The sequence below is a fragment of the Saccopteryx leptura genome, chromosome 2 (assembly GCF_036850995.1).
Source record: "Saccopteryx leptura isolate mSacLep1 chromosome 2, mSacLep1_pri_phased_curated, whole genome shotgun sequence".
NCBI lineage: Eukaryota > Metazoa > Chordata > Mammalia > Chiroptera > Emballonuridae > Saccopteryx > Saccopteryx leptura.
In genome coordinates this window covers 206348188-206364180 of record NC_089504.1, presented here as the reverse complement: position 1 = coordinate 206364180, position 15993 = coordinate 206348188, and the positions used below count along the sequence as shown (strand labels likewise).

The window sequence follows — 15993 nt, the reverse complement described above, 5'->3', positions numbered from 1 at the left end:
TCAAAGAAGAAATAAGTGCAGAGATCAAAAGATATATAAAGACTAATGAAAATGACAATACGACATATCAGAATCTATGGGATGCAGCAAAAGCAGTGATAAGAGGGAAGTTCATATCACTTCAGGCATATATGAACAAACAAGATAGAGCCCAAGTGAACCACTTAACTTCAAACCTTAAGGAACTAGAAAAAGAAGAACAAAGACAACCCAAAACCAGCCGAAGAAAGGAGATAATAAATATCAGAGCAGAAATAAATGAAATAGAGAACAGTAAAACTATAGAAAAAATTAATAGAACAAGGAGCTGGTTCTTTGTAAAGATCAACAAAATTGACAAACCCCTGGCAAGACTTACCAAGGAAAAAAGAGAAAGAACTCATATAAACAACATCCAAAATGAAAGAGGAGAAATCACCACGGACACGGTAGATATACAAAGAATTATTGTAGAATACTATGAAAAACTTTATGCCACTAAATTCAACAATCTAGAAGAAATGGATAAATTCCTAGAACAATACAACCTTTCTAGACTGAGTCAAGAAGAAGCAGAAAGCCTAAATAGACCTATTAGTAGAGAAGAAATAGAAAAAACCATTAAAAACCTCCCCCAAAATAAAAGTCCAGGCCCTGACGGCTATACCAGCGAATTTAATCAAACATTCAAAGAAGACTTGGTTCCTATTCTACTCAAAGTCTTCCAAAAAATTGAAGAAGAAGCAATACTTCCAAACACATTTTATGAGGCCAACATAACCCTCATACCAAAACCAGGCAAGGATGGCACAAAAAAAGAAAACTACAGACCAATATCTCTAATGAATACAGATGCTAAAATACTAAACAAAATACTAGCAAATCGAATACAACAACATATTAAAAAAATAATACATCATGACCAAGTGGGATTCATCCCAGAATCTCAAGGATGGTTCAACATACGTAAAAACGGTTAATGTAATACACCATATCAACAAAACAAAGAACAAAAACCACATGATCTTATCAATAGACTCAGAAGAGGCTTTTGATAAAATACAACACAATTTTATGTTTAAGACTCTCAACAAAATGGGCATAGAAGGAAAATATCTCAACATGATAAAGGCCATATATGATAAACCATCAGCTAACATCATATTAAATGGCACTAAACTGAAGGCTTTCCCCCTTAAATCAGGAACAAGACAGGGTTGTTCACTCTCTCCACTCTTATTTAATGTGGTGCTAGAGGTTCTAGCCAGAGCAATCAGACAAGACAAAGAAATAAAAGGCATCCATATCGGAAAAGAAGAAGTAAAGGTATCACTTTTTGCAGATGATATGATCCTATACATCGAAAACCCCAAGGAATCCACAAAAAGACTACTAGAAACAATAAGCCAATACAGTAAGGTCACAGGATACAAAATTAACATACAGAAGTGAATAGCCATTCTACATGCCAACAATGAAACAACTGAGAACGAACTCAAACGAATAATCCCCTTCACAATTTCAACAAAAAAAATAAAACACTTAGGTATAAACATAACAAAGAATGTAAAGGACTTATATAATGAAAACTATAAACCATTGTTAAGAGAAATCGAAAAAGATATAATGAGATGGAAGAATATTCCTTGTTCTTGGTTAGGAAGAATAAATATAATCAAGATGGCTATATTACCCAAAGCAATATACAAGTTTAATGCAATTCCCATCAAAATTCCAATGACGTTTTTTAAAGAAATAGAGCAAAAAATCATCAGATTTATATGGAACTATAAAAAACCCCAAATAGCCAAAGCAATCCTAAAGAAAAAGAATGAAGCTGGGGGCATTACAATACCTGACTTCAAACTCTATTATAGGGCCACGACAATCTAAACAGCATGGTATTGGTAGAAAAGTAGACACTCAGACCAATGGAACAGAATAGAAAGTCCAGAAATAAATCCACATACATATAGTCAAATAATTTTTGATAAAGGGGCCAACAACACAGAATGGAGAAAAGAAAGCCTCTTCAATAAACGGTGCTGTGAAAATTGGAAAGCCACATGCAAAAGAATGAAACTGGACTACAGTCTCTCCCCCTGTACAAAAATTAACTCAAAATGGATCAAAGATCTAAACATAAGACCTGAAACAATTAAGTACATAGAAGAAGACATAGGTACTCAACTCATGGACCTGGGTTTTAAAGAGCTTTTTATGAATTTGACTCCACAGGCAAGAGAAGTGAAGGCAAAAATTAATGAATGGGACTACATCAGACTAAGAAGTTTTTGCTCAGCAAGAGAAACTGATAACAAAATAAAGAGAAAGTCAACTAAATGGGAAATGATATTTTCAAACAACAGCTCAGAAAGGAGCCGAATATCTAAAATATACAAAGAACTCATAAAACTCAACAACAAACAAACAAACAATCCAATAAAAAAATGGGAACAGGACATGAACAGACACTTCTCTCAGGAGGAAGTACAAATGGCCAACAGATATATGAAAAGATGCTCATCTTCGTTAGTTATTAGAGAAATGCAAATCAAAACTGCAATGAGATACCACCTCACACCTGTTAGATTAGCTATTATTAACAAGACAGGTAATAGCAAATGTTGGAGAAGCTGTGGAGAATATGGAACCCTCTTTCACTGTTGGTGGGAATGTAAAGTAGTACAACCATTATGGAAGAAAGTATGGTGGTTCCTCAAAAAACTGAAAATAGAACTACCTTATGACCCAGCAATCCCTCTACTGGGTATATACCCCCAAAACTCAGAAACATTGATACGTAAAGACACATGCAGCCCCATGTTTATTGCAGCATTGTTCACAGTGGCCAGGACATGGAAACAACCAAAAATCCCGTCAATAGATGACTGGATAAAGAAGATGTGGCACATATACACTATGGAATACTACTCAGCCATAAGAAATGATGACATCGGATCATGTACAGCAAAATTGTGGGAACTTGATAACATTATACGAAGGGAAATAAATCAGAAAAAAACAGGAACTGCATTATTCCATACATAGGTGGGACATAAAAGTGAGACTAAGAGACATTGATAAGAGTGTGGTGGTTACAGGGGAAGGGGGGAAAGGGAGAGGGAAAAGGGAGGGGGAGGGCACAAAGAAAACTAGATAGAAGATGACAGAGGACAATCTGACTTTGGGTGATGGGTATGCAACATAATTGAAAGACAAGATAATCTGGACTTGTTGATCTTTGAATATATGTATCCTGATTTATTGATGTCGCCCCATTAAAAAAAAAGTATAAAAAAAAAGGAAAATGAAGTAGAAAACAAGCAAAATGCAATAAAGAAAAATATATGAGTTCAAAATATAACAATTTGATTATAAATGATGATCTGATGAAAGCAAAAAAAAGAAAAAAAAGAATAAGATGATAAAGGAGAAGAAACAAGAGGGGTCAATAAAGAGAAAGAAAGAGCAAAAAAGAAAATACAGAACAAAGAGAAAGAAAAAGAAAAAAAAACAGAAAAGTAAAGTTTTCTGAAAGGAAACCCTAACAAAAAACAAGAATGGAAAATATAACAACAATGGATAATGTAGTTCTAAAGGAAAATAATGAAAAAAGAAAAAGGAAAAAGTTTAAAATGACAAAAAGCATTAAAAAATGAAATTTTTTTCTGCTTTTAAGGGGTAGCTTCTTCCTATTTTACAGTAGGTGGTGCTGTACTTTCAGTTTTGCCTCTGTGGGGCTCTTGGGCAGAGAGAGGTCTGCTGGTGTGTCACTGTGGCATGATGTAGGCTGGGCCTCAGTCCCACTGGCAGGCGGGGCTTGTTAGGGCTTTGCAATTATCTTGCTCTAGTAATGGCAGTCTCAGTTTTCCAGGTTCCTCTCCCCATGTCCCTCCCACTGGAGCTAGCAGCCTGGAGACTTAGCTATGGGGTCCACCTCACCTACTGTCCTTGCAGCAAGGGAATCTATGCACAACCAGATCCCCCCTCCAGTGCCGCTCAAAGCAAAGTTCTGGGTAAGGCTCTAGCAACCAGAGCCACCAGCACAAGCAGGCAGGGCAGGGCACACACCAAGTTCAAGTGCCTTTCTGTTACACACAAGCAAAATTCTATCGGCTGACAGGCATATCTGGCTTGCTTCAGCATGCTGCGGTTTTAATTTCCACAGGTTTTCCTGCTTGTGCTGCTTGATATCCCGTGACAGGTCACGTGTGTGTCCAGCTCCCATGACTCCAGCAATGTTCACAGACAGTTGCAGCCACTGTTCAGGCACCCAGCATGGGCATTCTCAGGCCAAAGCTCTTGGCCTGTGCATGTGGCCAGCACTGGAGATCGTGGAGCTGGGAATGCCCAAAGATGCTGGTGCCTATGCAGCTGCCTAGCATTGACAATCTCAGGCTAAGTACCCCAGTCCCTGCGTGTGTACTGTGCTGGGGATCGTGGAGCCAGGAGTGCCCAACGACTCTGGTGCTCAAAAAGGTGCCTAATGTTGTTAATCTCGGGCTAATCACCTCGGCCCATGCACGTGCCCGCTTGTTCCCGTTGCTGGTGATGCTAAGTGGAGCCACTAGAGCTGCGCCTGTGATTGTAGAGCTCGGAATACACAAAGATGCTGCTGCTGGCCCACGCGGCACCCTGTGCTGTTAATTTTAGGTGAATCTCGCTGCTCATGCGCACGCCCAGTGTCCATGATCTCAGGCAAAGCCAGTATGTTCTTTCCTTTGTTTAGGCTCCCGCCCTAACTCAGCGCTAACACACTAGCTCAGTCTCTCCTCCTCTCCTGGCTCCAAACAAAAGTGCCCCTATCTCAGATCAATGCAGAAAGCATAATGCCCGGTCCCCCATATTATATATTCAGCCATTTTTTTCACACAATCATACCTTTGTGCTCCCAAGGTTTTTTTCCTCTGTGTTTAGTTATTGAATTTGTTGAAATTTCAAGGGGAGAGATTAGGAGTATCTCTCATGCCACCATTTCTCTGACGTCACCACCAATTTTTATATCTTTATAACAAATGTCAGTTCAATCAAACCTTTCTTAAAACAAAATTATAGTCTCTACTTATCTCAAAATTTTGAAATGCTAAGAGAATTGCACTATTCAAATATATTTCCTATAATATTATAATTCTTAGCTTGATTGCACAAATTTTATGTTTTATGACTAGACAGAGGGATACCCATTAATTTCGTATCTGCATTAGAAGAGAGAAATCAAATATACTTTTCAATAAGAAGTGTTTCACTAAGTAATGTGAGACATTTCCAGTGTATTTAATAAAATGTTTAGATCTCATCAATACAGTGTTTTTATACTTTTTTGAGAATTACAAACTCTTAAAAACTACTAGAATAATTTTAGTCATTTATCATGTTTTACCTAAATAAATAGAAAATTGAATTATTTGTATAAAAAGGTAATATATATTATTGTAGTATTAATATAATGTTATATGTGCACATGTTGAATATATATCTAGTTTTATTTATAAAAATATAATACAAATTACAAGAAAATTTGCTTGGTTTGCTAAGGTTTGGAATGAATGTGAGTAGTGAGTGCTTCCTATCAGTACAAATAATACTTTAATTTATTATCAATGAATTTTGATGTGACTTAACACATTTAATTCTCCTAGAATTTCATTTGCTTGTATAATGGTTCATTCAAATGCCTAAATGTAGAACCTTTTCTCATTATTTTTAATTGAGATTAATTTTCTAATGACTTCAAAATAGAAAATAAATATTAGTTTATCTCCTTTCTTCCTTTGTCCCTCTTTCCCTCTTTTCCTCCTGTCTGAACTCACTTTCATGTTAATTTTTTTTTCTGGCTTTCTTTCCTAAAAGCCTTTTACACAATCTTTTCCCTCCCTTCTTTTCTACTGTAGTAAAACTTAAACTAGACAATAAGAGGTTTTCCAGTTATATAATAAACTTTGTATATTATAAGCTTTAACTTTTCTTTTCACCTTTAGTACTAATAATATTACTTCTGTGAATATATTTTCAAAGCAATAAATTTTTCTTTCATATGTTAATATACAATTAAAGTTATGTATAAGAATTCTACTTAGAAAACATTTAAATATATTTTCATGAAAGCTATTGTTATATTAAAACATAACAGTTAAGTAATTTACTAATATTTGTCTACTTAGTTTTATAAGACAATAAATCATATCTTGCATCATCTGGGCTACACAAAGTATAAAGCACATATATTCCTCAATTTCTAATCAGTCTCATAAAACATAATGACAAATTCTATAAATATATATGTGTTATATATACAATATAAATAACAAAAACATAGCTGTATTTCTAATTAAAATAAATTTTACTTTGTATCTTATTATTTATATAGCTTTAAGTTTTAGAGGAAGAACTAAAATATTTTTATATATAAAGAATAAGATATTTTTTGAATAAGTTATATAACTGTAAATTTTCTACTTTCCTTTAAAATAGGAAAGGAATATGTCTTATTTTTAATTTTTGACAGAATTCTTAGTAAACTTGAAATATAATTTGATTTTTTAAGACACGTTTCCTATTTCTTTCAAAGACCTATTAGTTATAAAGTTGTAGAAATTAGAGTCAGATATTAAAACAAATTTTTATTAGTAAATAAATTCTACGTCTCACTATACCTGTTATAACTGTTTCAAATTTTTAAGCATGGTCTCATTTTTAATAATAATAAACTGACTCATGACTTATTAAAATGTAAAAGCTATTTACCTAGAGAAATATTGTATGAGATTCGTTATTATAGTGTTATACTTACCAGCCAAAGCAAGAATATATTCTTGAAATCTTGTTCCTATATGATTAGTGGCTGTGCAATTATAGCGTCCAAAGTCATTGTCAGATGTAGGTGCAATCTAAAATAATTATAATAAAATTTTTAAATTTTTAAAATAATATCACAGACGTTTTAAACTAGATTCTAGTATGCCTTCCATCTTTACACATGTTTAGTTATTAAAAACTCCTTATCAGAACATTTTTCCTATATTAAGTGAATATACTAAGTAATATAAATGCTATTAAAATGTAATCCATGGAATTATACAGGTGAATACAGTTTATCAATCAATATATTAAATAAATTAAAGATACAAGGTTGTTACATTTTTTGAATAGAAAATTCATTAGATATTTATATGTGTAAAGAGCAAAAAGTAGTAAACATTTTGAAAAACACGTATAATGCAATCACTACAATAGTAAACTTGATAACAGAACACTTGTAACAAAAGTATTAACTCTCTGTTTACTCTGTTTTAGGCTAAAATCAGGGAGAATTAAAGTTAAAAAGGCTCAAAATATGTCAGATCTCTCCCTCCTATGATAAAACTTAACATAAAATATTAATGAAGGATGGAGGTCCAGTCTTAGAAAAAATATTCCCAGAAAGTATTTTAAAGAAAAAGACTTCCCTTGTGTAGCAATCCCTGTAGATAGGCACTTTATCTTGATATTAGTAGTAATGGTATCTTGCCTCCATTTCTAGTCAATTCTTATCCTTCTCTTTCATTTTAGGTAGAACACAGCTGACATCAGTCCTTACACATTTGAAATCCATAATTAAATTGACCTTCTGGGATTCTATTGCTGAACCAAACTTATAATTCTAATGTACCCAAATTCTTAAGTATCAATTCAGAAGAGAGAGAGTAACAGATAAAAAATTTCAATCTCAGTAACTATTACTAAGAGAGAGTATGCCTAAAACAAGAGTTGATATTAACTTCAACTCTATCCCAAAAGGGGGAAAATTATTTTGTGATAATGGGAGGCCATTAACTAAAAGTGCAATTTTGAGGCCCATTGCAGATGGTAATTCTGGAAGAGTACAAAAAGCTGTGTCATTCATTCTCTACTCAGCTGTCCATCTAGGAATAGAGCTGAGATTAGAATTAAAGATTAGAATTTTTAACAGCTCTTAAATAAATACTCTCAAGCAATTAAATATTCATTTTTCTTACATTCAGTTTAAATTTTTTTTCACTGATTTAAAAGAAAGAGAAGGGGGAGAGAGAGGCATCAATCTTTTTCACTTTATTGTTCTACTTAGTTACACATTCATTGGTTGCTTCTCATAGGTGTCTTGACCAGGGATCAAACCTAGACCTTGATGAGTTGGGATGATGTGCTATCTACTAAGCTACCCATCCAGGGCCACATTTAGCTTTTAATAAACTAGGCTAATATAACTTTAAAGTAATTTTACTAGTGAGAAAGGAATTTCACAAAAAAAATTTTTCTACTAGCATATGAGAAAGTGATTTTTAAATCCATAGGGAAGAATGTGTGTTGAGTGAATACAATAAAGAGACAGTCTGGCTGTAACTAAAGTAGTGTCATTGTTGCCCCACTCCTCTAGACTATTAAAGTAATTTAAACATCCAATTTCATTGAAGCAATTTTTAAGAGCTCAATTCATTTTGTTTTCTCTTTCTGAGAGTTCACTTATCAATGATGAAAACTTTACAATTCAATCATAGGTAAACAATTCCTTTATCATGTTTTATGATAAAAAAATACAGAAACCACTGTTTGAGCAGATTAAAAAAATAACAACACATATCTAGACATAACCTGGGTAAATCATTACGTTGCAGCATATTCAGTATATTCTAAGAAAGCAATATGCAAGTCAAGTCCAAGAGTGGTTTTATACCCAATCCCAGCACAATAATAAACAATTTATCAAAATATAAAATAATATACAGTGGTGGTATATTATAAAGCATTAATACAAATATATTTAAATATGCAAATGAGCACTGATATTTATCCAGCGTGTGCTAGGGACATCTACTTAAGACACACTTCACTTCTTCATATTTTAATATGTAGTTAAAATAATTCATGTTTACTTAAAATGTGGAGCTTTGACAAAATAGAATAGATCAAGAAATATAGTTTTAAACCTAACTCTGAGCTGAGAACACAATATTAATAAAATACTTGGTAGTCTTTTTCCTAAATCTCAAAATTTGATTTCTTCTTTCTACATATCCTATGGTGAAGAAATCATTTGTGTAACAGCATCTTCACTTCAGACAAGGAGCAACAATTCAGATGATTAAAAAATCATTCAATCATCCTACTAGAAATGATTATATGAGTTTTTGTTCATGTATTGATATTATATCAAGGGAGTTCTCTGAAAACTTTTTTAAAAAATTGTTTGAATGACATTTAGCAATGCATTTATGGGCAGTAAAAGAAAAAATTAGATTAAAATATTTTTTAAAATTCATCAATTTTTGAATTTATATTTAATCAACAAAAAGGAAAAATCTTTAAAACTCAAATCAAGAAATGTATTATTGACCAATTTGTTATTAACTATAAACTTAAAGTTTTTCAATATGTTCTTAAGTATTAACTATTATGTTACATCTTATATTAGTGTTTCAGGATTCTTGTGATATATTCCCAGAAATGGGGTCACTGGGTTAAAAGGCAGTTCCATTTTACATTTTTTGAGATACATCTGTTATTTATTGTTCCATAAATCTAAACTATTCTAAAGTAGAATGGTTAATTTTTAAAAATAAAAAATATATTGCTATTATCATATTTATTAAACAAAAAGTAATAATAATGTACTATCCCAATCAATTATGCATGCTAATAATTCAAAATTAGTACTTCCTATTATTGCATTTCTTGTTGTTGTAATATATTTTTGTTTGATTTTATCTTTTAGTGTGTTAGTTACATAGTTATGTATATTATTTATTCACTATTTAAATTTAATTTTTTAAAATATTACACATACAAAAAGTATATATTCAAGGTCAATGCTTCAATGAACAAATCACCTAGCTATATGTAAAATAATAAAAAATTGATTAGTTTTCACTCTGGGGTAGGAAGGGATGTCATTTAGGCAAAAGATTAACTAACAGGGAAGCTTTATATGAATAAAATATTTAAATATCATATTTATAAAATGATGCTTGACACTGATGATGGAGATTTATTATAAACTGTCCCAAGAACTAAAAAGTAGCAAGATACAATAAAGTATAAATTACAGATTTGTCTGTCATTTAAACATAAATGTAAATATACCTGTCATAAACTGACTTTATGGCCCCACCTCAACAAAATTCATATGCTGAGCATTAATGTGATTATATTTGGAGACAAGGTCTTTAAAAAGACACAGAGGAAAAGACAGATATATACATGGCCAGAGAGAACAATCTGCACACCAAGCTATATGTAAAATAATAAACCTCTCACCAAGGTGAGAGGTTTCACCATAATCCATTGATTCTGTCACCTTGATCTTAGACTTCTATCCTTCAAAAATATGTTGGAGAAAAAAAAAGGTTTCTATTGTTTAAGCCACCCAGTCTGTGGTATTTTGTTTTGTCAGCCAGAGCACACTAATATATTACTCAAAAACAGTTAAATGCAACAATGTTTTTTAACTATGGTTAAATTCCTAAAATTTAGGCCAAATCTGACCAAATGTCTTTGTAAAATTGACTCCATGTCAATGCACCAATACGTATTTCTAATGCAGTTACAAAGAAACCCACCTAAATTGATTTTAGTAAAAGCAGCTTAATTATCAGTTAGTTATCCAAATGTTGGGGAAGTGATGGATAAATCCTTTTATCAACCAAATGTTTTACTAAGTCCAATTGCCAGGTAGAAGAGTCAATATGGCACCACTGAGAATATCTTTTAATTCAAGCCGGACAGATTATCAAATGTTATTCTAAAACAGACATATTTTTTTAATTATTTATTTATTTATTTTTCTGAAGTTGGAAATGGGGAGGCAGTCAGACAGACTCCCGCATGCGCCCGACCGGGATCCATCCGGCATGCCCACCAGGGGGCGATGCTCTGCCCAGCTGGGACGTTGCTCTGTTGCAACCAGAGCCATTCTAGCACCTGAGGCAGAGGCCACAGAGCCATCCTTAGCGCCCAGGCCAACTTTGCTCCAATGGAGCCTTGGCTGCAGGAGGGGAAGAGAGAGACAGAGAGGAAGGAGAGGGGGAGGGTTGGATAAGCAGATGGGTGCTTCTCCTGTGTGCCCTGGCCGGAAATCGAACCTGGGACTGCTGCATGCCAGGCCGATGCTCTACCACTGAGCCAACTGGCCAGGGCTCTAAAACAGACATTTTTAAAAAGTAGTGCTCTATGCCAATCTAGTGTCTGCACTACGTTTGGCATCAGTATGGTGACTTCTCCGGAGTTGAGGACCACCAGATTGCCAGCTGGTGCCTAAGGAATGGTGCCTAAGGCCCAGGTTGTGAAGAAAAGGAGAATAGAACAATTGTTAATTGAATGAGCAGGAAAACGTAGCATCTGTTCAGCTAAATAAAACTGTTGTATTGAAGAACAGTATCATTGTTCTGAAAGCATCATAAGTTGGAAGGGTTGATGATCATTATAATAGACATGTAAACTTTGGAAATTGAAATATACACAATCTACAACTAATAAATAAAAGGTATTATATTCAAACAGAATTTAAAGGCCAGGCCCTTGGCAGTACAAAATAATTATCTACAATCTTAATTGTAAAAATAAAATGAAATGAGGCATTGAACAAGTAAGTCTGGTTTATTTAGGAACTTGTAAATATATAGTCAGTATATAGCATTTATGTATACCAGTCTAAGGAGAAGGAAGTGTCACCACAGAATCAGTGGCTAGTATAAACACTGAAATTGAATTTTGGCCTCAAGAACTGACAAAGCATATACTTAATTTTTCCTGATATAATTATTTTTCTTTTCCAAAAATAAATTTATAAAAAATAATGGCTTTTGCTATATACCCATATTTCTATTCAAATAGATGTTAATCATTAATGGACTATAATCCATCTACATAAAATTTCTCTTTAAGTCAGCTGTTCTCAAAGTGTGCACCAGGACACACTGGTGCACCCTAGAAGATCTCCAGGTGCACTCTATGCACATTCAGCAAAATATGTGCCTGTTGGGGACCAAAAAACCAACAGGTTTTTGGAATTTAGATTTTTAGGGGGCAGTGGTGTGGGGAGTTGGCTGTAAACTGACAATCTGCCCAACCACACCTCACTTGCCTTAGGCTGCAAAAGGTTGTTAAGCTGTGGTGCTGGATTGTTTACACTACCCCCCATGTTCCATGGAAAGACTGGAGGCAAGTTTTTTCTATCCTCTGTTTGGTATGAAGTTAAGATGATATGTATGCTAGGGGTTTTCTGCATTCAACACAACTAAGAGTAAAAAGAGAGAAATTCTTCAATGTATTGACAAGGAAATGAGAGTTTGTTTTTCAAATATATGCCCAAACATTGAAGAAATTGCTAGGACACATAGGGCTCATGTTTCTCATAAACACAAGAAAGGAAAAACACATTCACATCGGGATCTGCCGAATTTATTAAATCTTACTAAGAATGTATCTATATATATAAAAAGATAACTTTTTTGTCATTTTTTAATTTTTAACCCCTCTTTTTTACAAATTCTACAAAGCATAACAAAAAATGTAGCATAAAAATGGTTTTTAATGTCAGAATAAATTTAATTTTGTTATTTTTTTTCATTTAATTACCATAAAAGCATGCTTGGACTTTATATTTTTTCATTAATATTTGACTTAATTATTATTACATATTTCTCAGAAATCTGTATATAGTACACCTACAATTATCTGTAGGATTTTAAATGCACCCAGACTTCAAAAAGATTGAGAACCATTGCTTTAAGTAAATAAACATGAAATATGTATGATGAGTTTTATAAATATTCTATAATACAAACATTATATTTATATAGTAAGATCTTTAAACATGTTCTAAAATAGTCAATAATGGCTAAAATAGTACAATTTATTGATATGTATATGCAGGCTTACCTCTAATATCATCTTTCTCTCTGAACTATATGTCTTTAAATTCGTGGTGTTTTTAGCCGGCAAGACTAATTTCTCTCTTCTCCAATGGACTGATGCTGGTGGATTAGACTTCACATCACAGCTTATATTGATTGGATTTCCTTCCCAAGAATAATAAATTGTTTGGTTTGATATGAACTTGGGAGCATCTGTAAAGCAATAACATTTATAGATTTTTTCTTTAATGCCACTTAATTAGTATAAACAATACTATTACTTGACTTCAAGAAAAAAACAATATATCATCAGGTGATGACAGAAATGGTGCCATGAGGAGTGCTACCGATAAATCTCCCCAAAATTTCAATAAGTTCTTCTACCAGTGAAAGAAAAATCTATCCTTGGAGCATCTGGAAGTCCCATATACTTAAAACAAAGGTATGATTGAGCAAAAAATTGACTAAATATAAAATCAACCCTGTAGGAAATAAGATGAAGAAAGGAACACTCCACCTTTCTCACTAACCTGAGCAAGGACTGCTTTCACTTGGAACTGAGATAGAGGGCTAAGGGTGTGGAGGAAGCCAGGTTGTGGCACAGATGTTCAAGCGAGGAAATAGAGTGCCTGCAGCGACTCAGCCAATGCGAGCTAACGCCCGCGTCGACCCCGGCAAAGACGGGTGAGCAGAAGCAGCCATTAGCCCCAATATTCTAGTCAGCAAGTGCAGATAGTGTGTGAGAGGTTCCTCCTAGTGCCCCAAACAGAGGGCCAGGGCCAGAGGCCTTTGCGTGGGCTGTGCCCAGAGTCTTGGTGTGGTCCCTGCACCCTGAACAGAGGCACCCAGGGAGTGCGCGAAAGCAAACTTCCCTATTCCCAAACTTCTCTGGGTGGGTGGGGCTCCTCACCCAGCCATTCAAGCTAACATCGCCAGGAAGAAAAAATATGAAAGCGTTAGGGGGAGGGGTGCACAAGCAGCTTGCAGTCTGTCTGTGGAGCAGATCTATGGATCCAATCACTGAAATTAGCTTAACCCACAGTCTGTTCACCTCCCAACTGACCTACGCGTCTCTAACTGAAAAGATCTCTCTCAGTTCAGCAATCTAAGACAAGAGACACGATATGTTTGAGTGCCTCTTGCTATGCACGTAGTGGTGGGGGAAACTTCTGATTGGCAGAGCTTTCATAATCAGGGCTATACGTTAAAAAGAGGGACTTGCCAGCTTTTAAGACCTCCTGTTCTGCAGGCAGCGACTAGGGCATCTTCTTCCCAGCCAAAACAGGTTACAAAGTGCAAAAGGCCTGGGGAGAGTGGTCCCACAGAGTTCTGAGGCATACTGGACACGCCTAGAGGTGCATAGAAAGGCACCTTGAGAGCAATTGGCTCCCAGCCCCCATGATTACGCTGGCAGCTCTGACTGACAGAGCCTTACCCAGAGCCCTGCACTGAGTGGGGATAGAGTGGGGATTTTCCAGCTCTTTGAGCCTCTGACTCTCCAGGCAGAGTCAGCAGCAACCTCATAGCTGGATCATTAGGCTGCTAATTCAAAAAGGAAAGACTAGGAGAGAGGCTCCGGGAAAACGAACTCTCATTGTCAGAGCCTGCAAATGCTAACAAGCCAACTACCGATGAGACTGAAGCCTAATATATGTCATCGTCATAGAGACTTACCAACTATAAATCTCTACCTAAATGTGCCATAGGGGCAGAGCCTGGGGTACAGAGTCACCAACCAGGAAGAGGGAGAGAAAGAAAAAGCAAGAAGAAAACCTCTCAAAATCAAGAAAAATCCACAGACTTTATAACTTTTTTCATTTTTTTTGTTTCTTTCATCTTTCTTGTCTTTATTTATTTATTTTTCTCTTCCACCTTTGTCCGTTTATTCTCTGCCTGTCTTATTCTTTCCCCTTCTTGAACTACACTACCCATAAGTGTTACATCTCCTATTTTCTTCTTTCTTTTTCTCTTTGAGGGTTGCACTCCAAAACACTTAACTCTCTCACTCTCTTTTTGTTCTTTTTTCTTCTTTTTCTTTTTCTGTTTTTCTTTTTTCTCCCTCTCTATTAGTTTCTTCTTTTCTCCTTTACTTTTTCTCTCATTCAGTCCTCAATCATTAACAAATTATTATATTTGGGACACAAATTTTTTTCTTTGTGGCATTTTGGGTGCTTTTGACTTCGCCTTTTAACTCATTAGCTTTCCCCCCAACCCCGGGGCTCTCCATTATATATAGTTTTTGCTCTACTTAATACAATAGTAATATTTTTTCCTTTTTCCTGTTTCCCTCTTATCCCTCTCATTATATCTCTTAGTCAACCATCACTTACAAGCAAATCATTTTATTCTTGACCCAAATATTTTCTTTTTTTGCATTTTGAGGGTCCTTACCTACTTTTTTACCCCTTTATCGCTTATCCCCAACTCAGGCCCTCCGTTATTGGTAGTTTTTGTTCCATTTAGCAGAATATAATTCACTGTTCATTACGATATTTTCTCAAAGAGGAGGGGAAAGGAGAAGAAAAAAAGAGGGAAATAATAAATTTTGTTCCATTTTTTTCTTTTTTTTTACTCTTTATTCTTTATTAATTCTCATTAGTGCTATCAACAAAACCACCTTCAGATGCCATTATGGAAAATAAAATTGAATATCAAGGATACAAAAAAACAGAGATGTAGCACAGATAGATGAGGAAGAAACTATAAAGAAAAAACTTAATATATTGGAAACCTTGGAGCTAAATGACAGAGAATTTAAATAGAAATCCTAACAATACTCAGAGATATACAAGAAAACACAGAAAGGCAATTTAGGGAGCTCAGAAAACAACTGAATGAACACAAAGAATATTTTATCAAGGAAATTGAAATTATAAAAACAAATCAAACAGAGATGAAAAACTCAGTTCATGAACTGAAAAACGAGGTAACAAGCTTAACTAATAGAACAGGCCAGAAAGAAGGTAGGGTTAGTAACATAGAAGGCAAGCAACTTGAAGCACAACAGAGAAGAAGAAAGAGACTCAAAAATATAAAAAGCCCTGGCCGGTTGGCTCAGCAGTAGAGCGTCAGCCTGGCATGCAGAAGTCCTGGGTTTGATTCCTGGCCAGGGCACACAGGAGAAGTGCCCATTTGCTTCTCCACC

General features: G+C 34.7%; 1 protein-coding gene across 2 annotated transcripts in view; it reads right to left on the bottom strand.

Moving 5' to 3' along the window:
* Positions 1 to 15993, bottom strand: part of NCAM2 (neural cell adhesion molecule 2) — a 562390-nt gene that overhangs the window by 113562 nt on the left and 432835 nt on the right. For both annotated transcript variants that reach the window (XM_066369923.1, XM_066369924.1), the window contains exons 10-11: positions 12874 to 13061; positions 6773 to 6869 (exon numbers count right to left, since the gene is read on the bottom strand). In XM_066369923.1, the coding sequence (XP_066226020.1) occupies positions 6773 to 6869; positions 12874 to 13061 (285 nt within the window). The remainder of the gene's footprint in view (positions 1 to 6772; positions 6870 to 12873; positions 13062 to 15993) is intronic.